General features: G+C 44.2%; 2 protein-coding genes across 4 annotated transcripts in view; both read right to left on the bottom strand.

Moving 5' to 3' along the window:
• The window catches only part of LOC118782230 (multiple C2 and transmembrane domain-containing protein 2-like), a 44,605-nt gene extending 35,217 nt beyond the window's left edge, over nt 1-9,388 (bottom strand). The window contains exons 1-2 of the mRNA XM_036535536.1: nt 8,555-9,388; nt 1,093-1,201 (exon numbers count right to left, since the gene is read on the bottom strand). Coding sequence (XP_036391429.1) covers nt 1,093-1,201; nt 8,555-9,388 — 943 coding nt within the window. The remainder of the gene's footprint in view (nt 1-1,092; nt 1,202-8,554) is intronic.
• A 10,861-nt stretch (nt 9,389-20,249) lies between these two features.
• The window catches only part of LOC118781922 (myocyte-specific enhancer factor 2A-like), a 50,182-nt gene continuing 43,147 nt past the window's right edge, over nt 20,250-27,284 (bottom strand). The window contains exons 5-9 of one of the 3 annotated variants that reach the window (XM_036535067.1): nt 26,257-26,441; nt 24,616-24,639; nt 21,789-21,918; nt 21,564-21,690; nt 20,250-21,209 (exon numbers count right to left, since the gene is read on the bottom strand). In XM_036535067.1, coding sequence (XP_036390960.1) covers nt 20,897-21,209; nt 21,564-21,690; nt 21,789-21,918; nt 24,616-24,639; nt 26,257-26,441 — 779 coding nt within the window. In that variant the 3' untranslated portion in view covers nt 20,250-20,896. The remainder of the gene's footprint in view (nt 21,210-21,563; nt 21,691-21,788; nt 21,919-24,615; nt 24,640-26,256; nt 26,442-27,284) is intronic. The other 2 variants (XM_036535068.1, XM_036535069.1) reach the window with 2 other exon arrangements.

Raw genomic sequence — 27,284 nt, 5'->3', positions numbered from 1 at the left:
TTCTCACAAATTACACATATTACTGTATTTCTAAGCATGACATAAGAGATATCATATTTGACCATTACATCGCTAATCAGCTACTTGCATTGGTGTTCAGTTGCTTGCCGATTAGCAATAACTCTCTCATCAATCCTTATGATGCTGAGACCAGGAGTCTGATATAAAACAAGATCATTGATTCACTGATGTGATTCATTTGTTCTGTCCGAAAGTGTTTGTGAATATTTAGGTCTTTACAGGGAATATTTACAGTATTGCATTTTGAAAAATGAAATTTGACTCTGAATATTCATTTTTGGGGCTGATAAAATGTTTGAATATCAAATAAATGAAAAAAAAAAACAGAAATGCAGGCAATACAGTGAAAAGCACATGTCTTAGCTGGGGGACTGCTAGGTGATGTCACACTTGTGACAACTTTTCATAACAGTGCAGTTCATGGTTCACACAAACCTACTATGAGCATTATATGACCTGCTATAAATACAAACAGTATCTGATGCTTCAACCCTTACTGACAGCACACAGAAAACTACACGAGGCAATCAAATATAACAGGTCACGCATGCTTGTGAATATGTGTGTGTACAAGTGCACATACTGCATGTTTACGCATGCATGTGTGTGCATGAGTGTGTGTCTGTGTATGTGTAAATGGTGTGTGTGTGTGTGTGTGTGTGTGTGTGTGTGTGTGTGTTTCTGTGTAACTGTATGCATGTGTGCTTGAGCTTGGGGGAGCTTGGGGTGCCAGTGTAGCATAGTGATATAGAGCAGGGCTTGTAAATGAAAGGTTGGCGGCTTGATTCCCCACTGAGGCACTGCTGTTGTACACTTGAGCAAGGTACTTAACCCAGTTTTGCATCAGTAAATATCCAGCTGTATAAATGGGTGACATGTATTGTAACCTATGTGAGTTGTTATGGATAAGAGCATCTGTTAAATGCCTGTAATGTAATGTTAAACTTTAAATTTAAATAACTACTCTTAGCATAGTGATGCTTTTATTTGGAAGTCACTCTGGGTAAGAGTGTCTGCTAAACGATGTAATGTAATGTGTAACGGATACGAGCCGGTGTCAGGCCTGCTCACCACAGCGATCGCGGATCACCAGGTTCCTGCCCTCCTTCAGGTTGATGGTCAGGAGGTAGTAAGCGTTCGGGTCTGGACTCACTGCAGTCTCAGCCTGCACCTGGGACACCTGCACAGAGACGCATGCCTTTAAGAGCCAGGAGGGGGCGCTTTCAGTCTCACTCCACAGTTTCTTTCCTTAATCCCATCAGTAACACAAACCTTGAGCTTGTGACAACCCTGAAACAGAACTCTTCAGTGACTGCAGACAGCCACATACTCTCAGCTCCAGGTAATACCAACCATCCACTGCTGCTGCTTCCTCTCTGGTTCATTGATACAAAACTGGAATAGCACATTGACCCTCTCCACAATCTCTTCCAGTTGTACCAAATGTAGGAGTCTGTCTGTTACGCGAGGTAACATCCTATTACAGCATCAATGACATTATCCACAAGCTCTGCCTCACAGCGCCGCATAAACTGTATTTTTATTTCGGCTCGGACTGTGTGTGTCTCACAGGAGTGAGAGCAGAAGAGCAGCAGGGGGCTACATGGGTTTCAAGCCCATGACCATCGAGTTTCGGGCAGCAGTGTAGCGTAGTGGTTAAGGTGCAGGCCTTGTAACTCAAAGGTTGCCAGTTTGATTCCCCCCTGGGACACTGCTGCTGTACCCTTGGGCAAGGCACTTAAACCACAATTGCCTCAGTAAATATCCAGCTGTATAAATGGATAATACATAAAACTTGTAACATACATAAGTGGCTCTGAATAAGAGCATCTGCTAAATAACAATAATGTAATGAGTGTATAGCGCAGCACTCAAACGACTGCTGGAAACTAAGCACTCGAGACCACTGCTTCCCAGTCCTGGTCCTGAGGACCCCTTTATAGGAGGGTTTTCTTTCTAACCGAACTCTCAGATAATTGAGACGAAAACCGCTCTTTATTTGGATGGATATACACATTTATTTCTACCCCTGTGTTTAAGGTTATATAAATTCGTTTCTGAGCAAAATTATGCTGTTACAGGCGTGTTTCTATCAATATGAAAACAGGGCTACTTAGCCCTTGAACAAATTTGGTTCAGCTGCCCCAATTAGGTATAATATTGTTGTTCCAAGTTCTTGTTCTAGGCCTGACTGAACAGCTGATTACTCTTCACCAATTAAGATGAACACCTGTTTGTATTGCTAATTGGGGAAAGGGACTCAAACAGAAATAATTTGCAAAAGTATCTCACATTTTTATTTGTTACAGAAAACATATTTCCGAAAACCCATACCTGTAACAGAGAAGTGGCTTACACAATTTAAGTGAAGTCAAATAGTGACCAGTGGTCACTTAACAGCTTGCTGCTCTAATCTAGTAACCTCACCAAGGCCCGCCCCTCCTTCCAGACCGCAGTAAGGGGTTACATTTGCAAGTGGACTTACAGTAGATATAAAAAGTCTACATGCCCTTATGAAATTGCAGATTTTTTAAAATGTATAGACAGAAATAATAACATAAATGTCAGACTCTTTCTTTAATGTGACCTTCCAACAAACAAAAATCCAGAGGAAGAAAGAAGAGTTAATTATTAGGGAAAATAAATTTTAAAAATTACAACACCCTGGTTGCATAGGTCTGCACACTCCGCCCAACTAATACTTTGTGGGAGTACCTTTTGCACTTATTACAGCAGCAAGTCTTTGTGAATAAGTCTCTATTAACTCTGCATGTCTAGACTTTGGAATTTTATCCCACTCTTTGCAAAAAAAGTTCAAGTTCCTTCAAATTGCACGGAGATCTCCTGTGTACAGTGTCATTCTCCTATGCTCCTGTGTCATTCCACAGTTCTTCTATGGGAGTGAGTTCTGGGCTCTGACTGGGCCATTCCAAGACTTTGATTTTTTGTTTCTGAAGCCATGCCTTGGTTGACTTGGATGTGTGCTTTGGGTCATTGTCATGTTGGAATGTGCAATTCCTCTTCATCTTCAGCTTTCTGACAGAGGCCAGCAGGTTTTGTGCCAAAATATCTTGATATTTGGAGCTGTTAGTAAATGTCCCAAATGCCAAAACGTGTTTCGTTCCGACAAAGAAGCAGATCCGATGTTCGTAGAAAAAGACAGGAAGGTTTATTTGCACAGCCGGAACATCAGCATGTAGCAGAAGTTCAACAAGTATAAGGTTTAGTTCTTTTTTATATAGTTACAGTAGTTGCATTTACATGAGTTACAATGACCAGAGGGGTGCTGTTTTTGATTGGTTTTGGGGAGCTGTGCATTGATAAACAGCTCCCTCTCTAATTGGGCCTCTCCTGAACCCCGTTGCCTAATTGGCTCCGTCGGGTTCAAACTTCGGAAGTGAAGCCCATATATGGTCATGGGGGAACCTGTGTTCCGCAGACTGTTACCATCAAGAGGCACCAGACATACGAGAGATGATGGTCACATGCAAGGAGTGACCGGTACCTGCCAGAAATTCCTGTAACTCCTTCAGTGTTGCTGTTGACCTCTTGGTAGCCTCATCCTCTCATCAACTTTGGACGGTTTTCCTGATCTTTGCAATGTCTCTGTGGTGCCACATTTTCTCCACTTATTGATGATGGTTTTGACAGTGCTCCATGGTACATCCAGTGCCTTCAATATTCTTTTATATCCCTCTCCTGATTGGTACTTTTCAGCAATTAGCTCTCACAGTTTCTTTGGCAACTCTTTGCGGACCATGGCTCTCCCAGTAGGATGCAACCCCAAACATTAAAGCAAATCTTGCAGCAACAGCTGACTTTAATCTGGGTTTAACCAGAATAACTTTCATTGATGGCAGATGTATGCTATTTACCTACAGGCATGACTTTGAATGTGATTGGTTAACTTTGAACACAGCTAGAGCCCCCATTATGAAAGGGTGTGCAGACTTATGCAATCAGGGTGCTGTAGTTTTTTTTTATTTAAAATGTTCCTGATAATTAACTATCTGTTTTTTCTCTGAATTTTTGCTTGTTGGAAGATCACATTACAGATGGAAAAAGTCTGACATTTACATTCGTTTCAAAAACCGGCAATTTCATAACGGTGTGTAGACTATTTATACCCACTGTACATAGCTTACATTTTTACATGCCATATCTATCTATCTATCTAGTGAATCTGCACAATCTGAGTAGTACTGAGTCAGAAAAAAAAAACAAGATCAATCAAGAAAAAACAGGCACAATCCAGAAAAGCATGTGATGTCACAAGCTCTGCAGAGTGATGTCACAAATACTTCAGCACTTACATTGTCTTCCTGAACCGCTAGAACGTCTGGCTCGTTGTTGTCTCGGAGTTGCTGTTGGCGCAAATTCATTCAGTTAGGATACCTCACCAACTACACTGCACACACAACAGACAACTCAATTGTTTAAGTAGTACTTAAGGCTATACAAAATGTAACAAAATATACCAAGGTTTTAATGCCAAAACAAAGGCAACTAGAGCCCCAGTAACTCCGATATTGCTTGCATTAAACTCATAGCTACAGCATCAAAACTCTCAGTTAAAAAAGTTTTAAAACTACTTAAAGCTACAATACCCAGTACATGAGTTCTGCTGTTGGGGAAGGAGGATGCAGTTTCTGAGAATCCATTTTACAGTAAGTCTCTGAGTTTTCTGTACAGCTCTCACAAAACAATGCTCTTGCAGCTTTAAGTCACACATGTTTTTTTTTTTTTTCCATGTTTGATTTTCTTTTTCTTTCCCATAATGCCTTGCAGAGCTTTGTATTTTTATTAAAAATTCCATTACTGTGGGGAAGTAAACTTGCTAATCCATAGGACTGTAGTAAATGATCTAAAGAATGTTTTTCAGTTTCCCCCTGGAGTACACACAAACTGCTGTTCAATTTCCAAATCAACTATTGTACATTCCTGAGAAAGCGTTGTTATTAACATTCCTCTCTGGTTCCTGACTGTCAGTTATAGTTTTAGGCTGTGTAATTCTTATTGGCTATGACATCAAGCCCTGTTCAGATAAAGTTTTTGTGTAAGTGAAAAGTGTCTTCAAAAAAGTCTTTGGCATCTTTCGTTCATGAATTCTAAAGCAAAATGTTGATTTCTACATGCTGCCTGCACTCTGCAAAAGTTGTTTGTGCAGTGAATTCTGGCTTAACACTTTTGGCCCAAAAGCAACTTTTCAGATAGATATGAACGACACGCAGGGGATTTAAGCTTCGCTTGGCCCGGAATCACGCACACATGCACTGCCCTCGGCCCGGCCACTCCGACCTGCGGAGGGATTTGGTCAGGGATCGGAGGAATGGCGTTTCAGCCGCAGGTTCAGCTCCTGTGTGGAAGGACTGCCTGCTACCTGCACAGCCCCTTTTTCAAGGTTCAACAGAGGTGAGCCCCGAACAGCCACGGGATCACGCTCCATTCCAACATGCTGTTACCTAGGTACCCGTTTAGCCTTTCCGCTAACTTCCCCTTTCTCACTGCTAATAGAGGACATTCACTTATAGTTAATCATTTAGCAAACAGTCTCAGATGGAGAAGCTTTCCGACTGCATATTAAGCAGCATTTGTATATTAGTCTGGGTATAAGAATCCTTCGTAACATAGCTGAAACAGCGTCAACATTTAACATATTACAAAAGTGCGCAAAATGCATAGAAAAGAGGGCTTAATAAAATGGGCCAAATACGGGTGTGCTATAATCGCAACAGCAATCGCAAAGTGCACCAGCTCTCAGGAACACAGGTATTAACGCCAGAGGAGAAGAGAGGCTGGGTTCAGGAAGCAAAGATACAGCCTGAAGAGGTGCGCTTTCCACCTGCACGAGAATATGGCCAGAAACTCTGCTGTTCGTTCTCAGCATCTCTTGATAATCCCTCAGCGTCTCTGTATATGGCTCTGTGTATCTGGCCTGTACGATTAGCCCGGACTCTGCAGAGGCTGTGTATCTGGCCTGTACGATTAGCCCGGACTCTGTAGAGGCTGTGTATCTGGCCTGTACGATTAGCCCGGACTCTGTAGAGGCTGTGTATCTGGCCTGTACGATTAGCCCGGACTCTGCAGAGGCTATGTATCTGGGAGTCCGCAGCGGACACAGCTGCCAGGTGTGGCAGGTTACATCAGCCAGGGACCCCTGCTCAGTGCCATCCTGTAGTGCTACTTCTTCAGGAGTTGATGAGCTGCTCAGATGACATTAGACAGGCCATGCCGGTGCTGATGCCATTGTCTGCCCTCCCGTGGTGCATTGTGGGACGGCAAGAGCAGCAGTGTGGTAGTGGTAAGGAGCAGGCCACGTGACCAAAAGATCGCTGGTTTCATTCCCTGCTGTGGCACTGATGTTGCACCCTTGGGCAAGGTGCTTACCACACAATTGCCTGAGTAAATACCCAGCTGTATAAATGGATAAAACTGTAACCTACGCAAGTGGCTCTGCATAAGAGCATCTGCTGAATGACAGTAATGTAATGTAATGTGTCGGAGGACTGTAGTCGCCATGCCTCAGTGCTCCTGTGAAACACAGGAAGCAGCAGCAAGGCACACTGAAAGTACACACGTCAAAATCGGGGAAAAGAGGGGAAAGCATTCAAAAACAGCGCGCCCAAATCTCACTCTCACCATCAGCAGCTATGCTAAAATTAAGTTCAGTGCATACAGTATTGTCTGTGTGTGTGTGTGTGTGTGTGTGTGTGTATGACTGGAATGTATGTTTGTTTCGGAGGGGTGGTGTTGAGAGTGTAAGTGTGAGTGCGTTTGTGTGTGCCTGTGTCTGTGAATGGGAAATATTTTCGTTTTGAGGCGGTGGGATGTAGTGTGTGTGTATGTGCATATAGTGTATGTGTACGTAGTGTGTGTGTGTGTGTGTGTGTGTGTGTGTGTGTGTGCACATAACTTTAAAGTATGTTTGTTTTAGGGGGGTGGAGTTTAGAGTGTGAGTGTGTACGTGTGATTACAACATCGCAACATACATCACAACAAAGAGAGAAGTGGTTTGGAGAGAAGTGGTTTACTTTTGTAACACTGGGCAAATAACAACTGCGATATTAAGCCTCAAACGTTTTTAGAAACAGGCCATTAGTAGTTAACGGTCAAGGCAATCAGTTGACAAACTGGTTTTGAGCGTTTTAGGAAGCGACAGTGTCACGGTCACGTAGTTCTCCAAAAGTGACCACACATTTGATTGAAGAGAGATTGTTGCCATTTCCCACATACAAAAGAGAAAAACAGAATTCTGAGACATTTTAAAATTACTAAATAGCAAAATATTATTCATCCAATGCTGCAACATGTGGTTCATATGGCGTAAGAAGAAGCAGTATTAAGCCAGATAGTATAAGCATGAATTTGTATTTCTTAATCATTGTGTACATGAAAATAAGAGTTCATTTCACCAAAAATGGTGTTCTTTACCTTCAGTAAGTATGCAGGTAAGGTACCCATGTTCAAGCTGGTTTCAAAAATGAACATGTTGTTTCTTACCTTAGAAAAACCTGACGTACTTTCCTTCACATGACAAACGCAGGGCTTTAGTCCAGAGCCCGAGATCTTAAGCTGAGAAGGCTGCATCACTGAGTCTAATTTTGCAGCTAAAATTCCAGTGGCTTATGATGACCAAACGGCCTATTTCATTTTGTTACATCTGAATGACACCATGTAAATATTGCCAATGAAAGCAGTTTTGTTATTTCAGTAAGTCATGCCTGAAGCAGCACCCACACAGCCAAGCTCTCCTTTATGCATGCTGTTTTCCTGCCTCCCCTCTCCTTCTCCGTATAAACTGTGTGCAAATCCCACTCTCTGTCCTCAAGAAAAGTCACTGATCACTTAAACACATGCAGTTGATGCAAACAGTACTCTAAACAATTAGCTGAGCTGTTGCTATACTGTGAATACTGGTGAACCCTCTGAACAATTCTTCACCAGTTTGTGGAAGTTGAGCTCATATTTATTATAGCAGGTCTCTAACCACATGCTTATACGCACAGGGGATGTGACCGTCTTTGCAGTGAATTATGGGAATTGGAGGCACACGGGAAACAAGCCAGAAAGCGTTTGATGAAACTGATTTTGAATTGAAAACTGATTTTAAACTAGATTTTATGAAACATCATACAATGTGTGGCCTTAATTCAGAACAGCCACCAGGGCATGCTTTGAAGACTTATATGGAAATAGGCAGAAGACTACAGGGGAGTTAAAAGTTTGCTTCTTGGGAAGGGGGATAGCCCTGCACTGACATCAGAAATGAGGGAAAGTTTGACACATAATAGATATGCAGTTTTGCAACCCGCCTATCTGATAAACTATAAGGAGAAAAACTGCATTTTAAATTTGAAAAACTGTCAATGAGGTTAATTGATGGTTGAGGTTAACTGAGCTTAGCCTTTAAACATAAATCAATCTCTACACAAAACAAACTATACCGTGCTGCAAACAGTAATCAAAACTAGAACAATAGCAGGTTTGGGGAATGCTACTTCAGATAGAGAGTAAAGCCAAATGGAGCTCTGACCTCACTCCTGTCGTCCGGCGTGCCCGCGGAGGATGTCTCGCTGGGCTGAAATAAGGAGGGCTCGATTGGGCCCAGCTCGGCCTGGTCCGACAGCACCGTGTCGAACGAGGCGAAAGAGTATATACGCTTCTCATGAGGAGATCTCATAAGGGGCCGGTGGGGCGTCCAGTCTGTGCCACGGGCGAGTGCAGTCGCTCTGTCTGAGAGATCGGTCACCCTGTCTGAGGGCTCGGTCACGCTTTCTGAGGGAACGGTCACTCTGTCTGAGGGAACGGTCACTGTATCTTCAGGCATGGTCACTGTATCTTCAGGCACGGCCATGGTCACCCTGTCTTCAAATGTGGTCACTCCCTCTCTATCCTCAAACACTCTTTCAATGGCTGTGGTCAGTCTGTCCTCGGGCATGCTGAGTCTATCTGTGGAAAAGGGCACTCTCTCTCTGTACATTATCGGTCTATACGGTACCACGGCCTCTCTCTCTGTGGCCTCGGTCATGCTGCCTGGGACTACGGTCAGTCTGTCTGGAGACACGTTCGGTCTCTCATCGTACTTGTTGCCTTCCTCCTGGACCCTCCGGAGCGGGGGAGAGGGGCTGAAGAACAGGACTTCAGAGGTGGGGCTCTTGAAGGCGTCGGGCGTGTCCATGGGGCCGGGCTCGTCAATACAGCGCAGGTCAGGCACCGAGACACTCAGCCGCTGGTTCAGTGGCTGCTTCTTCCTCAGACCTGGCTTCCCGGGGCCTCCCCTGGGCTTCCTCATATTCTGAAACAGCGGCTTGGCCCTCTGCCGCAGGTTACCCCACACGGTCGTCTTCTTCGCCTCCTTGGGCTCCATTCTCACAGGTGACAGGTAGGGGTGAAGGTCAAGATGCTCCAAACTTTGTGGTCTGTGAAGTCTACTCAGAACCGCTGCACGAGAGAAGAGTTGGACAGTTACAGACTCACAGTAATGTTAATAGGCAGTTACAGACTTACAGTAATGTAATAGGCAGTTACAGACTTACAGTAAGAGCTAGGCATGTTTAAAGGTGAATGCTTTCGTTTCCCTGTCTCCCCTTCAATACTGCCATCCACACATAGAGTTTCTGTTCACTCAGCCTCTGTGACAAATACACTTCTCATGTGCATGTGCACACTTTTTAAGCTCCATCTCCGCCCATGTCGCCAGCAGTTGTGTACATCTTAGACCTCTCTCCGCACATTTCCTCTCATATTAACTTCATTCTTATAATCCGCAAAATCTGTGTGTCCACAAGCACTCACATTCACCCAACAGGATAAAGTGTTTTAGATAACAGCTAGGCACTAAACACCAACAGGCTCCTGACGGTAACTGACTGAGAAATAAGAAAAAGCAACAAGCGTATATTTCAGTGTCTCATGAACTGTTTGTGATGAAAACATCATATTCTACTTCATTAAAGTGTCTCTTTCCTTCAGTCTTTACAGAGGAGGCTTGGAAACAATGGATCAGCAGTAACACGTTTGCTGTTTTAATGGCAAAAACATAAAAACATTAAAACCTTCTCCAAAAACTCCTCTATGTTCAGACCTGCGGGGATCTCCTTCACAGAATGTCAGATATATGCAATCCCAGAACTCAGCAGGGTCTGTGTATATCACACAATCCCTCCTTTTTATTCACAAAGCACTGAATAATGAAATTCTGGTCAATTAAAAGAATACAGAGAATGCAGATAACAGACCAGAAAGGCAAAATTAATCAAAAAGGAAGGGGAAGTTTTCATGGCTGGAAGGAACTATAGACGCCGAAGGCAACAGTGACTAATAATGCTCTGTCACCGTCCTATAGCGCTGTCACTGTTCCTCACCTGCTTTATATAGTAAGGTGCGACTTGCTCTGGGTTCGAAAAAATTAGGCAACATTCCATTACAGCCAATGGTGTCTCCCACACTGTCTTCACTTGTTACATCACATTACTGTCATTTAGCAGACGCTCTTATCCGGAGAGACTTACACGGGTTGTAATATTATCCATTTATACAGCTGGATATTTACTGAGGCGATTGTGGGTTGAGTACTTTGCCCAACGGTACAGCAGCAGTGCCCCAGCGGGGAATCAAACCAGCAGCCTTTAAGTTACAAGCCACCACCACCCCACGCTGCCACTCCTGGTAAACAACTCTTTTTCTTTTCAGTCGAGCCCATTGGTTCAAATTTTGTCACATTATTTGTGGATTCAGCCGTACTAGGGTAGAAATTCAGTGCTCATGGACCAACCTACAGTCCTGACCCAACGCTGCTCTGGACCTACAATGCACCAGTTGTGTACATGGCGAATGAACTGTCATAGGGTATCTTTGATGTGAATACACTAATGACCTGTAGACCACTCGGGTCCTGACTCTAATAGTAAGGAACATAAAAATGACCTACATTACACATACAGTGCATATTACACATCATAATATTACCCCTCTTTTTTTCAAATCCACTCAAACACAAAAGATAAACATATGAACACCGGAGCTGTTGGTCTTCTGAACTTGGGTTACTTTCAAAACACACAGCATATTTTTTCAAGTCTCCAAATCCCCTGAGAAGTAGGTTAATGTTTGCAACCTGAGGCGGGAACGACAGGTATGAGGAAACGTTTCAGAAGTGGGAGGACACAAAGGCTACCCCCCTTCCCCCTTCCGGCATGCTGCTCTGACCTGACAAACCGCCTGAACCAGTGAAGGGCAAGGAAGCCACACTGGCCCTGCAAGGGTGCGATTCCCTTCAGGGTAGCATACCAACACACCATCTGGCTGTTACGGATGCCGTTTCCTTAGAAATAATAACAAATGTTGCATGCGAATTTGAAATTGTATTTTTGTCTGGGACGGAATCCAGCACCCAAAGAAAGGTCACTGTAGCGCCTCAACGCTTACAAAAGGCAGCAAAATATACAGGAGCACTTCCATTATGTGAGGAATTTTCTCTTACAATGTTTTATGGAATAATTGCTAACTGGTTCAGCGTATGATTCTATGATAGAATTATCAGAAAGACACTGAACATGGTGGGCTCCGGGGGGTTGATCCCTATTAGATGTAATTTACCATAATGATGTGGAAACAGGAGACGATGTGGTCGCTACAGTAAAGCCCTTATCCTTCACGGTAAAAGAATAGACAATGTAATTGTAATTGTAATGTAATTAAATAAATTTAAAAGAAGGAAAAAAAAAAAACTGTGCGAGGCCAACCGTCGCCTTTTCGTAATTCTGTAGCCCGCGCGCAGTTTTGGCAGTCTCGCTCCCGAGCTTTGACCGCGTGACTTTCCCACGTGTCTGCTTGCACTCGGCTCTCCCAGCAGCGGCAGCAAAAACACAGCGTCAAAAATGCACTTGCGGTGCATAATTATCTTGCAGCTTTAAATATCGCTCCATCACTTCTCACAGTGACTGCATCACACAATTACGCATCAATGAATATGCAAAATTATATATGTTGGCATACATAATAATGTTATATCAATATATCAATTTATAAACAGCTCACTTAAATGTTTAGTTTAAAAAAAACAGTAAATGCTTTATCCAGATATCCAGCGCACTCATGAGTAAGCAGATTACACCGGACAAAGGACAGAGGCAGAGATAAAGGATCCGGGGCCAAAGCTCACAGAAAGGACTGATTTGGCATAGTCAGTCTGTTCACTTTATTCCATTCTGCAAGGGTCTTTCTCCAGATACACAGGCACCACCTCGTTACCCAACTCAAAGGGTCCCTCTGAGAATTCCCAGTCCATGACTATGACATCAAAAGCCCCAAGGTTACGGCAGTGGTGCTGTCCTCACTGCCACCTGGACCATTATAAGCTGCTTTAGCACAACATCCTTGTGCACACACACTCTCTCACACACACACACACTCACACACACTCTCTCTCTCACACACACACTCACACACACACACACGCACACTCACATACACACACACACACACACACACACACACACACACACATACACACACACACCCACACACACTCACACACACTCACACACACACACAATCACACACACACACTCTCTCTCTCACACACACACACACTCACACACACACGCACACTCACACACACACACCACACACACACACACACGCAAACACACACACACACACTCACACACACACACACACACACACACATACACACACTCACACACACACACACTCACACACACACACACACACACACACACACTCACACTCACACACACACTCACACTCACACACACACACTCACTCTCACATACACACACATACACACACACACACACACACACATACACAAAGGTCATCTGAAAACACTAATGGCATTAATAGCACTTCGGTTTAAGAGTACAGAAAACCCTCTGCGACTGTACAGCCCAAACGGGCCTTTGTTTGTTAATTATTGGCATTAATCATTTTTATTAATTTTTGTGAACTCCAAATAGATGCAACAAATGCATCAAAGGGCATCAGATGAATATGAGCTCTACTCTGATGCCTGATATTGACAATAAATATAAATTTTATGGTGTCCATGAAGGTACAATCAGCTAAACTGCAGGTGCCTGGCCTCAAAACTCAGGGAATAACATTTTGTGCACATTTCTACTGCATGACACAGTAACTGAAAATATAAGATAATTAACTATTAGGAGAGGTGTGTTCAATGTTTCCATGGCTGCACCAAGGTCCAGAAATTGCACATAGTCTATAAAGAACAAAAGACTGAATACAGGTTTCACAAGAATATCGCAATCTGTGTTTCATATTTTCTCAAAAAAATGTCACAAGACAAGATGGCTCAAAAACAGGCGGGCTCGTCCTTTTTTTCCTTCTAACCGACAATTCGCCCGTGGTATGACCATTGATAACCACAAAGATGGCACTATAATGCTGTGAAACTGTCAGTTGAATCAAAGCTATAAAAATGCAGATATCTATATGAATGGACTAAAAGCAAATACCATAATGACACAGGCTTCTCTGAGTGATGTTTCTTGTTCAACAAAGAGTGCTCGATATTAAAATTTCATTTTCTTTCCTCTGAATTGATGTACATTTTATGCCTGCAAAGGCAATGGATAATGATAAGATCATTCACTCATCCAGGAAGTCTGACACCTGGAATGCAAGCTATTCACTTCTGTTTATTTCTGATGTCACCCTTATGGGGCAGTTGTCACACTGCTCACAAGTATGAAAATTGTGCTGTTCTATTCCTGTTGTTCATTTATATCTTAGTTTCGCGTGACCTCTGCTGAAAAAGGGAGGATGCTCAATATAAACAACTTCCACTTTGTTCATTAATTTGTTCTGTCTCTGAAACTTTTGCAAACACAAAAGCGCTGTTGTGCACGTTACTGGTGTGAAGCCCTCTTGCATGGAATGGGGGATCCACGTTCATTTAGTTTTTGATATCATACAGAGCTCAGCTGGCCGTGAGACAGCCCCCAGTTTATCAACCAATCACAGGTTGGCATTGAGGTCAAGATGCAGGCTGGCAGCCAATCAAAGAGAAGGTACGGGGTCAAGAGGCAGACTGGCAACCAGTCAGAGAGAGGTTGTGGGCATGAGTGAGGCCAAACGCTGTCCAAGACGCCAGCATTCACACACACTGACGTGTCTTCCACACCATGGTCTCCACCACGCCATCACCATGACAACTGCAATTTCTGTTACACTGTCTGACACCTTAGCTCTTCATTAGCAACCTCACAGACCAAGCCATCCCAGTTTGCTTGCATTCTGGTTATGGACAAACAGACTGTCAATCATGGTGGTTGCAAATGAGCCGTCATGGAGGAATTTGGGATTGCAACATGTGTAAGATGAAGACAGTAGACCAAAACTCATATAGACCAGCAAGATCCCTCACCAAAGGCCCTGTTTCTTCCTAAGCCATAGGTGACCCCTTCCACCTGGAACTTACTGTCAAGGTGGTGCCTGCCTCACTTCTGGTGGTCTGGCTTTGAGAAATTCAACCGAGGAGACAGACACAGCATTGCTCCACTCACTCATGGAGAATTCTTAACTTTTCTTACAATAAAAGAACCAGCAAGAACAATTTAACACACATTTCCAACCACTTCACACCTAACAATATCACACCTGTTCTCATAGTTCAGTGCAGACCTTTGAGACAGGTAAATCCCATTTTTCTTCTTCAAACTAAACCTATTACTCACCTACATGAGGAAGAAGAGTCCAGACAATCTCTCTGGATAAAAGTGTTTCTCAGGTTCCAAACTGGCTTAGTGTTCTTTCGAAGTACCATAGCCCCATACATCACACATGTGACTGAGACACATAATTTAATTAGCATTTTTTCTCACATGAATTATTTGCTAAGGAGATATCCTTATCCAGGACATAAACAGCTCCCATTTTACTTTCAATCAAAACATCTGTATAATCAGTGAAGCAATTAAGACCAAGTGGGAATTACAGCAGTGGCACACCTCAGACTGGTACCTGTAACTTTTGGACTACAAGTCTGAAACCCTAACTTTTAGACCACACAGCATAATGAATTGATTTGGGCTGCAATATATAGAGCTGTCTGCTAAAACTCAGAGGGCTTCTTGTGGACCAAGGCACCACCACATATAGTATTCAGAGCAAAATACAGCTACACTCCTGTGTGCTAATACAATAAGACTGATGACTTCGTAATATTAATGTGTCTACATTATGTGCGGACAGCTTTTGGGCAAGAAAGTGAAGTCGTGAAAATATGGCTTCAAATGTAATGTGTGCAATTTTCGTGTGTAAAGCAACTAATGATTTGTGGACAGACGAGATTAAAGTTATCAAAGACAACTGCGTGTTTTTGTTAAATCAGAGAGGAAACCACGCTTATCTCCTTGACTGGAGTGTACTGATAACCGCTGTGTCACAAGGAATCCTGATGAAGGCGTCATTGAAATGAAGATTTTTTATTGCTTTACATTATACCCTCAATGCTAACATTTCGTATCTCGTACGAGATAACAAAATAACACAGTGTGACTGAATAATAGAGTTTAACTGATAACAGCATAAATATTTTCAGGACTCATTAAAGGGGGTATAACTGGACGCTTCAGGACTCGTGCTTCAAAATTCGTCGATCAAATTTATGCGTGAGTGAAATATATCCACTAAATTAACAAATTCGACTCCAAGAAACACACCTGTGCGGGTCAATTAAGCGCTCAATGCCTGCAGATAAAATCGGTATGCTTACCTGTCGGGCAGCACCATGGTCACAGACTCTTGATCCGAAGCAGACAGCAACGATAAAAGTTTGCGTCAGGGACCGGCGAACATCTGTACAAACGGGTGCTGAATTAAAGGGGAGGCGCCCCCTGCTGAACAGGTTTGGGCCGATGTAAACTAAAACAGATCATTAGCGATACCAAAACATAATTATGTAATGAATCGTACGCGCTGCTACTTTAGTAGTATACTGCATGAGGGGCATTATAATTCATTATTTTAATACTTCGATTTCACAATTTCTAGATCTAAAGCTTTCCTGTATTTGCCATTTCCTATTCCTGGTTTAATCTTTCACATATTTGTAAAGTTATTTACAGATTTATGGCGTAATTTAGGGTCATGGTGCTGGATACCCGCCAGGTACAGATTATGGGTGCACAGAACTACCTCGCTGTCGGCTCATGAACAAAAAAACATACCGTGAGCACAAACAACTAGTAAGATTAAAGATGCGTTTTCTGAACTGCAGTGTTTGTTGCAAGACAAAACTTCTTAAGGTGATTCTTAAGGCGTGTGTGCGTTTTTTGAAAATCGCTATGTCACCCTTAAATGTGTCAAAAACAAACGCAAAAGACAGTAGTTTGCTTCAGATCTTGTAGTTGATTCAACACTTTCTCGGCATCCGGCATTCCACAGCGATAAATATACCCATCATTTACTTTCTAGGTTTTCAACAAGGGATACGTACACCTTCGAGGTGACTTCTGTGGGTTATGACGCGTATTTAGGATAAATGTAGGTATTTATTCCTTAATATGCTCACATTGTCTGTTCAGTATATGTATTCATATTTTTAATTGGCACCCAGGGTGACAAAATTACTCACAGGAAAAGTCTTTGATAACAAAGCCTTATACAGGCCACTTACTTGGAGTGTGCCTGATATGGCCAACTAATTCTTTCCCTAGAGTTCATTTTAAAGTGGCTTTTGATTTTTTTTTCTATATAACCTCAAATTAAATTCCAATTCGATGGACACATGTCAAAATAACTACAGTTAATCTGACGATATTTCACAGACCAGCCCCAGGTGTCAGTTAATCATAAAATGCTAAAGGATGGATGGATTAAAATAGACCATAAGAGCAGATCTTTACTGTACTTCATGCAGAGGACAAATTTGTACAACAATCTCGAGTACAGAATCTCACACATTCAATAAAAAGTTCACTAGAATATTTATTGTATAATAGAGAGAAAAAAAACGACACATTCAGAGAAATAAAATGCAGATTAACTTAAAATTCTCTCTTCGTTTTTCTAAACATTTCATTTCATTCATGGCAACAAAGTCCAGCTTGTTTGCCAAACGGTTTGAGCCGCCAAACCGCAAACAGCTTCTTGAGTGTGCTATTGACTACAAACAATTACCAAATACATAGTTCTGTTTATAAAAGCCATAACGCAAAGCGGTGTACTCTTGCACAGCAAAGTGAAAGTTTTCTACAAAGTTTTGTTGTTTTTTTTTTCATTTCATTTGTTTCCACAAATCCCTTTCACATTCAGACAGTTTGTGCACAACTGATTCTCAGTAAAATTAAAGCAGGCTGGAGGAGGGAGCATCGGTGGACACGTTTTTCTTCCTGTTTACCATGTATTTCTTGTGTGCTTACATCAGGGCGGGACCTGGTGGGGGAGGAGCTCTGCCTGAACTTGAATGTCTTCCCTAACTGCTAAATGCTAACTGATAACTGGTAGGGGCTGTTCCTGGGTCAGGCAAGGGTCAGAGTGCTATCGACACGTTAGCATAATCTGCTCACCGTCTGCAATAAGACCTGCGATTCTTTGGATCCATGCTAATCTGTGAATAAACATCTGACAACAGAAAAGCAAGTCACTTCCCTGATTCCCACCTGAGAACTGTGTGGGCATACCAATACCCCTGTGAGACTTTGTGTGTGTCTGAGAGATGGAGGCCGTTTATCAATGTTACTACTGATATTATTTATTATTGCTATTTTGTCTTCAATAACATCGAAGGTATTGATTGTGATGGGATTGCAAGTTTTAATATCTCTAACACAATGTTCTAAACAATTTGATTGTGAGGAACAGACATTAAATGCTGGTGTGACCCAGGTCTAAGGACTCCTGGGAAGTAGGTAAGGTAAGCAGGTGGGGAAGGTAGTCAGAAACAGTGGAATATTAAAGGATATTACATATGTTCATGCATTAATCTTTCATGCATTTGGTTAAAAGTAAACCAGATCTCCCGGCGTAAAATGAATCTGGTGACCTCTTCCAAAATGACATCAGAGGTCAGAGGTTACTGATTTAATCTGCAGGGTGTTGACTATCCTGTGCTTCTCCCAGACCGCACCCGCAGCATCTTGGCCAGGTAAGCACTTAAGGGCACGGAGGTAACAGTCGTAATCTCCTTCGCTCAGGTATCAGGTTCTCTACATTAAACTCTTGTCCATAGGGGGGGTGTTACTCTGTGACATGATGGCTCTTCTGGAGGCCTTTCCTCCTCCACCTCTCTCTCGAGCTCAGAGGAACAGGGGACTGTGCATAGATCTAATCAGCTTTCTTTCAGCTGCTGTGGTGATGGGGGTGATGGGGGTGATGGGGGGGGGTGATGGGGGCGGGGGGGGTGATGGGGGTGGGGGGTGGGGGGGGTGATGGGGGTGATGGGGGCGGGGGGGTGATGGGGGTGATGGGGGGGGTGATGGGGGCGGGGGGGGGGTGATGGGGGTGGGGGGTGATGGGGGTGGGGGGGGTGATGGGGGTGGGGGGGGGTGATGGGGGTGATGGGGGCGGGGGGGGGGGGGGGGGGGGGGATGGGGTACAGATGGTAACACACAAGGAAATAGACAGCAAATGCAAAGGGCTTCACATACAGTAGGAGGGCGGGGCTTGCCTGCAGGGCTAACATGGCCAGTCTTTTCAGGTTCTCGCTTAATTTTCTGGCTTAAGCTGCTGAATTCACCGTCCCTTAGTGCACCGAGGGTAGCCATACCCCACAAACAAGGGGCATTGGGGTCTAAAGTGGACAAGACTGGCGTTTTGGATTGCACCTCTCCATGAATGCAGGGGAACAGGATTTATATTGTGAAACAACAGGACAAATTAAAATGCCACTGGAATAGGGCATACACATGCCACATATACCGTGGTCACTGTTTTTGGACTTATTTTATCTCAGACTAAAAAGTACATGGATGTCAGTTTCCTGGGTTAAAACGTTTAGAATTAGCAGGGCCTTTACTATTAAGAATATAGGGAGGGAAATATTCGAAGCAGGTACATTCTGGTCAGGTGTCTGCCTTTAATTTGAAGATGGCAGAGCCTTCAGTACTGAAAAATGATCTCAGGTCACAAGGGATTCAGTGCATTCAGCAGCTGAACCCAGAATGCAATTCAGTTCAATCCCAGAATTCAACCTGCTTTTTTCCTAATCCCATTCCATCGCTCCTTCACAAAGCCACAGAGTGAAGCGCAACCTCACATCACTGTTTTCACGACAATCACTACCCTTACAGAAAGTGCATTAATAATCTGACCTGTGGAAAAGAACTTTTTTCAATGACAATAGTTCCATTTTTTGAAGAAATTACAGCATACTTAAGAAAATTGTCAATATTGACCAGTGAATACTCTACATAGTAAGGACTTCACCTTGTAAGCTTGGCAGTAATCCACAAAAATATTGTTTTTTCTCCCTTACATCTGGTGGAGGTACAATACATAGGTACTTACACCAAAAGCTGAGACACATATTAAAGTTGCTATATACAGAACAAAAAGAAATGGTTTGGCTCAAATTGAAATTTACAAACAGAACACCAGGTGTCCATGGCTTTAGTTATTTTTTCCAACATCTCGCTTGCATGTCATGTTGCAGTCACAAATTAAACGGAGAGCAAGTTGGTGGATGAAAGAAATTATTAAAACCCTTAGCTAAACACACAGTGGACAAACACACAGCTTTGGCTTTGCATGAGTAAGGGAGCTTGAACCAAATGAAGCTCATATACTTTCATTAATGGCTCGACCAGGGAAAGCGGTATCACTGACTGAACAGGATGTCAACATCTCCCTTTCATATAGGTGGGTTTCAAAGCATTAACTCTTGTCAAGTTTGTGTCTAATTATAAATTATTATATACTTTAATGACCTAAGTCATACATTTTATTTATTTTTATTTACATACATTTATTCTCAGACGTTTGTATGTTTTTCCTGGGGCAAACCTAAGAGTGTTTCTGTAAGAGAGACAATTTGGCTGAAGGTTAGTCCATAGTTGTCCACACAACACAATCACCAAGCTAAAGACCCAAGTCCCTACACAAGGGAGCCAATCACACTCTTGCTCTGGCCCTCAAGGGTGGTGTCACCTTCAGGAGCTCGCTCAGTCAACCATGCTGCTAAACACCTTTTCAAACCCAGGGGTACCCATAATGCACCCCCCCCCCCCCCCCCCCCGCCGCCCTGCCTGAGACACTGGGAGTCATGGCTTCCTCCTGCTTACAGTATTGCTGAGATGCATGCTATTCCTCGTCTACCTCTTCTGTCGGTTCTAATTTCAGCAATGTAACAACTAATCAAATCATTGGGAACAAGTGATATGGGAAGTGAGGTCACTGGTTGCTAATTTTGATGGGGGGCCGCCACGGGGGCTCTCAGCTTGAGACGGTACCCGCACAGCCTCTGATTGTTTGAAAAAAATTTGCTGAAAACACCAAAACAAACAGGAAAAACAGCAAACACAAGTTAAGTGCCAGACTGGTGAATATAACAGTTGTTTTTTTTTTTTTATGCATCCTACTTTAAATATCCAACTCCTGCAAACAAGAACAGATTTGCATCAAGTACCTGATCGCTTTTTTTTGTTTGAGTGCACCTGCGCTGTCCGACTCCTGTACTTGACGTCTTTTGTGTGTGAAACATATTTAATTTAGATATGTCAGGACTTTCTCTTTGCTCAGCTGTTCTTACACTTACAAAATGAAATAAAGTTAAATAATATTATAACAACAATGATGTAATAAAAGGAGACCCAGCCCCGCCCATCTGATCTCCGCCCTCTCCTACACCTGAGTGCCGTGGCTTGCGACGGGTGACAGGTGAAGGGCGGCTTTATGTGACCCAGGTGTCCATGCGCATGCGCTTTACAGAGGGGCTCTCGCGGCCGTCCCCCCCTCCCGCCGCCGGCCGGCCCTGGCCCAGCGGAGAGTGGAACTCGGCGCGGGGATCCTCGCGGTCGCTGCCCTCGTACGAGCTGCAGGAGGAGCTGAGGCTGTCGGCAGGCGACCGGCCCATGTCCTGCCGGGAGCCAGGGTTGGGCGGGGCGAATCGCTCCCGGGGAGGGGAAATGGGCTCCGATTTGATGCTGATGTTCTGGTTGGTGTTCACAGAGAGGTTAGAGCCCTGAGGTAAGTGCCCACCAACTCTGCAGAGGAGGAAGAGAGAGGAAGAGAGAAAAAACATCTTTTTAATTTCCCTTTTTATTTTTTTTTGTATTTGGATTGTCTGTTACATGCATTTGTATTTGAACTGTCTACATTGTTTACTGCATGTTCATGCTGCATGCTTTAAATGTTTCACTAACAGTAGATAACTCCTTAATTGCTTGAATCTTTGGCATCCTTGGAACTTGGAGGGAAAGTAACATCTTTTCTGAAGTAACTGACTACAGAAACCACTTTAATCCTCCACCTCACTTCAGCTGCTGGTCTTGGGCAGACTGACGGAAGCTTGGCTGGTGACTGCCCCCTGTAGGCAGGAAAGACAATGAAGTACTCACGCCAGGGAGCTATGGGCGGCCTGTCCGAGCTGATGTTGTTGCCATGCCGACACAGAGCCCATGGAGAGGTTTCCTGGGGAACCAAACCCCTGTAGGGAGGCCAGCTCTGCGCTGCCAAGTGAGTAATCTGAAAGGTAACCACCAGATGGCGCTATCTTTAACATTGAGAGGGACAAACCAAAGGACAGAGGTGACCGGGGGGGGGGGGGGGGGGGGGGGTCTCACCTGTGTTGTAGGCAGTGGGCATGGCTGAGTATACCAGGCCTTGGGGTGGCAGGCTGGGCGTGGCCACAGACACCACTGGGGTGGCCAATGGCTGACCAGCCTGGGAGCTGCTAATCCTTTGGGTGTTCTGCTTAACAAAAAAAAACTCAGAGTCAGTAAATATAGCGCCCTCTGCTGGCACTAAGTTGTACTCCAACACCTGATGGAATCAGGCCAAAGCGTGAAGGAACTGTGAGTTCTGATTTCATGCAACCATATTTTGCAGGAGCAATGTTTTTCCCTGATTATGTGATACTGCTTTCACGCCAGGCGACGCCGTGTCAGCACAGTGACCAGAATTGACCAAATATGACAGTCACTCTGCGGTCAGATGTTCATTTTGGTAATGTGGCTCCATAAACCCAATTCAGAAGCACTGACTGGATGACAGAAGAATATAACCAGAAAAGTTGTAATGTTTCTGTTGCAATTCTCAGCACTACCACTTGGTGGCAATGTAGCTCAAGTCATTAACCTTTTACATTGGAAGAAAATTCTTCATGAAAAAATACTTTCATATGTTAATGACCTTTCCAACTAAATGTCACTGTGGAGAGGAAACTTCTGTGCAGAGATTATAGTGGGACAATGAATAAGTCATAATATGGTTTGCTTAAATCCAGTTTCCACACTCAGTTGAGAGGAATAATGAGTAAACATCTATTCAGCATTGCTACATTTAACAGAGGGCTATACTGTGGTGGTATCTGCTTCTTAACCTTACTGTGTAACTCACCACAGCACTGAAGGGACACTGATCTGCTTCTTAACCTTACTGTGTAACTCACCACAGCATTGAAGGGACACTGATCTGCTTCTTAACCTTACTGTGTAACTCACCACAGCATTGAAGGGACACTGATCTGCTTCTTAACCTTACTGTGTAACTCACCACAGCATTGAAGGGACACTGATCTGCTTCTTAACCTTACTGTGTAACTCACCACAGCATTGAAGGGACACTGATCTGCTTCTTAACCTTACTGTGTAACTCACCACAGCATTGAAGGGACACTGGGCCAGCATAGCTTATGGGAAATGAGTTCCCGCAGTTTGATAAAAACAAACAAACAAGGGGTCGGTAAAGAACCCTGGCAAAGGGTCTCACCCCCACCCCCCTGCATTTTCCCTTACTGATCAAAGTTTTGAGAAAGACAGTACTACAGGGAAACAGCTCTAATCTGAGCCACACAAAGATTTTCAACAGCTGCTGAAAAGGCAGGAGATGCACAGTGCAGACGGGACCTCAGGCACCACACCACACCAGCATTGATCCAGCTCCAGCCAGAGAGCGAGAAGGCACACAGCCGCCGGCAGGTGGCTTTGGGACCTACACCATACGACTGCACCAGGCTGGATACAAGCTGTATGTATTTATTAAAAATGAACCAAAACTGAAACTGAACCAAACAACACAATACTAGAATGGCATACTTTCAACAAAGAAGCTCACAGACTTTTATTTTAACCTAGTAGAGACTATGAGCTGCACACAATTTCCTGTGCCCTCTGAACCTCCGTCAGCAATCAGCCGGATATTCAGCCTTTGTTCCTAAAGCACCTGAGACTGGAGAGATTCTATCAGCCCGGCCTCTCAGAGGTGCCAGCCTCACACACACACACACGAGTGCACTGCACACAGCTGGAATGAACGACTGTCCAACATCCTCCAAAAAGCCGCCGACACGCAGCGCCCCCTTGTGGCTTTCCTGTTCTCTGCAGCTGGATGAAATCATTCTCCAAAGATGACATCACTCACAGTGAAATCATCGGCTTCATGACAAAAAAAGGAAGCAAAAAGGAGTAACGGTACTTTTGTGGTTGTTTCTGAGGAACTTGGCCGATGATCAAATCTCTGCGGTTTACCAAAATAAAATGTGCTGCTCTAATGGCTCACATATGAATACACATGACACAATTTTTTTGGAAGCAAATATAAATAAATATACACACATACATACATATTTATGTCTATCTGAATATACTCTAGCAAAGGAGGTAAGCTTTTAGCTTTTTTTCTTCAAGGCTTAGATGAATTGAAACCGAGTGGGTGGAGCTAGCATGTGCTACCAATGACCCACTGATTTCAAACAATCACAGCTCATTCTGATTGGATTTTCTGAGCCAGTGATTGACAGCACATGGTGGCTCCACGCACTTTTTGCATGAACAGATGTATGAATCGATGAGTCTTGAGGCTCACCTTCCAGCTCTGTGGTGAACAGTAATCACACAAGTTAAACGCAAGCTACACCTATTCAAAGCCGAACTGTGCCATTCTCCACACACACACTCTTAAGAGCAAAGACCACAGCAGGCATCCTGGGCAACAGATAAGCCGACTTCACACTTCATCATTATCGATCAGTGATTCGTTATTACCATCAGCTTTAGGGGGAGGGCATGACGGGTATTCTTACTGGTCGGAGGCTAAGAGTAACGCTGTCTTGCTAATGATGAAAACTCTGCCACCGCCATGCTTTGCAGGCCACAGACTGAAGCTGCTGAAAATTGTTTTACATCGGGGCTGCAGCTGGAGCCTCTCTGAGCCTTTCGAAGCTTTTCTCAGCTTCTGTGAGTCAAAGCGTGCTGCAGTGTCCACACTCTCCAGGAAAAAGGAACGCGGGTTTCAAAGCCCCGCCACAGTGCTCGCGCTGTCCGCTGAAGCTCTGCTGTTGTGAGTGGTAATGCCATGCGCTTGCTTGCTTGCTGCCTCTACAGCTTTGTGAAATTCTCAGGTATTTTCAGCCATGCTGCGCTTGCTACAGACAGGTTTCCCCAAACTCACCAGATCCATTTCCTCCTCTTCAGACTGCCAGCCACAGGAGATACAAAGAGAAGATGCCATTGTTACCTCAGGACTGGTCAGAATCCTCGTTTCCTATTGGCTCCTAAACCGGAAACCCCCTTCCCCACTGGCTCCCAATCCAGAAACCTCATTTTCCATTGGCTATTTTCGGTGCCTTTCAGAGCAGCCTCGGGTCCAGAGCAAAATGATCAATTCACACAGTCCTTAAACCATATCTGCTGAAACAACTGCAACTCCATGCAGTGCTATGACATCACTTTACTGAGCTGTTAATATTGTATAAGAGTTCTGTGCAATTTCTCTGAGGAGCCCCGGGCTTGCAAACTGTCATTACATTGGTCATTATTCACAATGTGACTGCAGCGGTCGCAATGAGAAAGGGCTATTGATCGGACCCAGGCCGGCAGAGAGCAGAGGGGCAAGTGCTGTTTGAGGACATGTGTGTGTGTGTGTGTGAGTGTGTGCGCGTATACAGTCTTTCTGTCTGCTGGTGTGTGTGTGTGTCTGTGTGTATGTGTGTGTGTGTGTGTCTGTCTCTGTGTGTGTTTGTGTGTTCGGTGGGGGGAGAAACCCAGTAAATTAAAGAGCAAATGACCCTGACATACGATTGAACCTCAGCATTATGTGGTCGTTGAACTTAAACATCAGATCTTTATCATTCACATTCAATAGCTAATCCAATACCAGGCCAGGCAAGATGGGGCATCCTCCCTCTCCACATCCATAAGCCTCACCACTTACTCTAATTGCAATCCTTCTGAAATGGGTGTAGCACTCACAACAGCAACAAAAGGAAAGGAACGACAAAGTGACATCACAGTGGACTGCTGTTGCCAGGGTACCGGATAAGACACAGAGGTGGAGAGATTAGCCACTCATCTGCTCCATCCTCCCATGGGTGTACCTGTGCCCAGTGGACTTACTGCATGTACAGGACCTAACACCGGGCCTCGTGAGGAGGGGTAACAGGACAGGGCTGCACCCCTCACACTGTGGGCTCCCTGATAAAGCCACCATCCTGTCACACCCCAGCCAGACCTGATTAACCCAATGCTAACTGCAATAACGGTAAGGTAATGACAGGCTACATGCTAACACACGTGTTGTTTCTGCCAAAGTTTTGGCCCCTGATTCCTGTTTAATGCAAAGCAGGGGGAATTATGTGACTAGCAGCTTCAGGGACTGTATGTGGCCAGAGATCTTGTTACATTAATTATAATACTGTGATACTGAGAAGATGAAGGACTAAGAGGTCCACAACCAGCCTGTCCAGGCACTCCTGTAGCATCTTTATGTCTAACACAGTGCGGAGTCCGTGGTGAGGTCACTCCCGCCGTTGTGCCTAAACACTGCACAGTGACACACTGACTCATTCTCTGGTGTTTGTTTGTTGTGGATTAGAGCAAGCCCATCAGAAGGTTAATTTGACATGTCTAACCACGTCTAACCACATAACAAGGAGGAATAACCCGCCAGGGTGCAGACATTCCTGAGGCCACACAGACATGGTGTGCCACCAGCACCAGTGAAAGAGTCTAACGGTATCCCATCCGTCTGCTCCAGCGCCCTCTGCTGGTGTGCCTTGGTGTAGCGCAGTGACAATCATTAGGCCGCACTCACCAGGGGGGGCATCATGCCCTTGCTGGATGGGGGAATGACCACTCGCAGGTCCGGCTTGCGGCCACCCATGCCTTGGTTCCCTCCTGGGGGGGGCGGAGATTTTGTGGGCATAACCTTGCCCAGTCCGTTCCCACTGGGCGTACCCATCAGTCCGGGGGAACCCCGTGGGTTCACAAACCCGTTCCCTGCAGAGAAACACAGACAGAGAGAGAGGGGGACCATTACTGCCGGCTGAGCTGACCAATCAACACAAGAGGTAGCAGCAGATGCCTCAAAGACTCCATTTCCCAGCATGCAACACTACATGCACACACCCATAAACACACACACTCACTCAAACATTACAATATTGGCATTTGTAATGGAATGTAATGTTTGAGTGTGTGGTGTTGCGTGCTGGGAAACTGAGTCTCTGAGGCATCAAACATCTGGGAGTTCTTCATACACATCTAATCTTTCTTCTCCACAGAGACGGTTGTTTGACCGTGGAGCTGGACATGGAACAGCTGTTGTAAACTGAACAGTTCAAGGGAGTATAATGAAATTCGGGACAAACACTGAGCAACAAAGACAAAGAAATGCATGAAAAAGGCGTCCTGGGCAAGTACAGGAATGTTGTTTGCACCTTCATTTTTTTTTTTGCGTTCGTTAATCAATCAGAGGGAGAACACACTTTGTCAACTCCATATTATGTCATATCCTGGAATGGCATCACAATCCCCTATTATGTCACATCCTAGAATGTGTCACAATCCCTTATTATGTCATATCCTGTCAATGTGCTACAATCCCTTACACCCAATTGTCAATGGGCTTCTCGTAACCTCTGGAACAATTCAAGGCAACAATGTGTCTGTTGAGATTGTTCTAAAGGTGTCTTATTACCATCTGCTAGTTCACATTGTTTGGGTTTTCCTTTATGGTGCATCATAATGGCTTTTGGAATAATAATAAACCATTTTCATTTCTAAATCTGAAACTCAGCACTCATTAACAATCACAGGAAAGCTCTTGCTCCCGGCTTATTG

The sequence above is a fragment of the Megalops cyprinoides genome, chromosome 8, assembly GCF_013368585.1.
Source record: "Megalops cyprinoides isolate fMegCyp1 chromosome 8, fMegCyp1.pri, whole genome shotgun sequence".
Classification (NCBI taxonomy): Eukaryota; Metazoa; Chordata; class Actinopteri; order Elopiformes; family Megalopidae; genus Megalops; species Megalops cyprinoides.
Note: the sequence above shows the minus strand (reverse complement) of the source record. Positions and strands in the feature narration are given on the sequence as shown.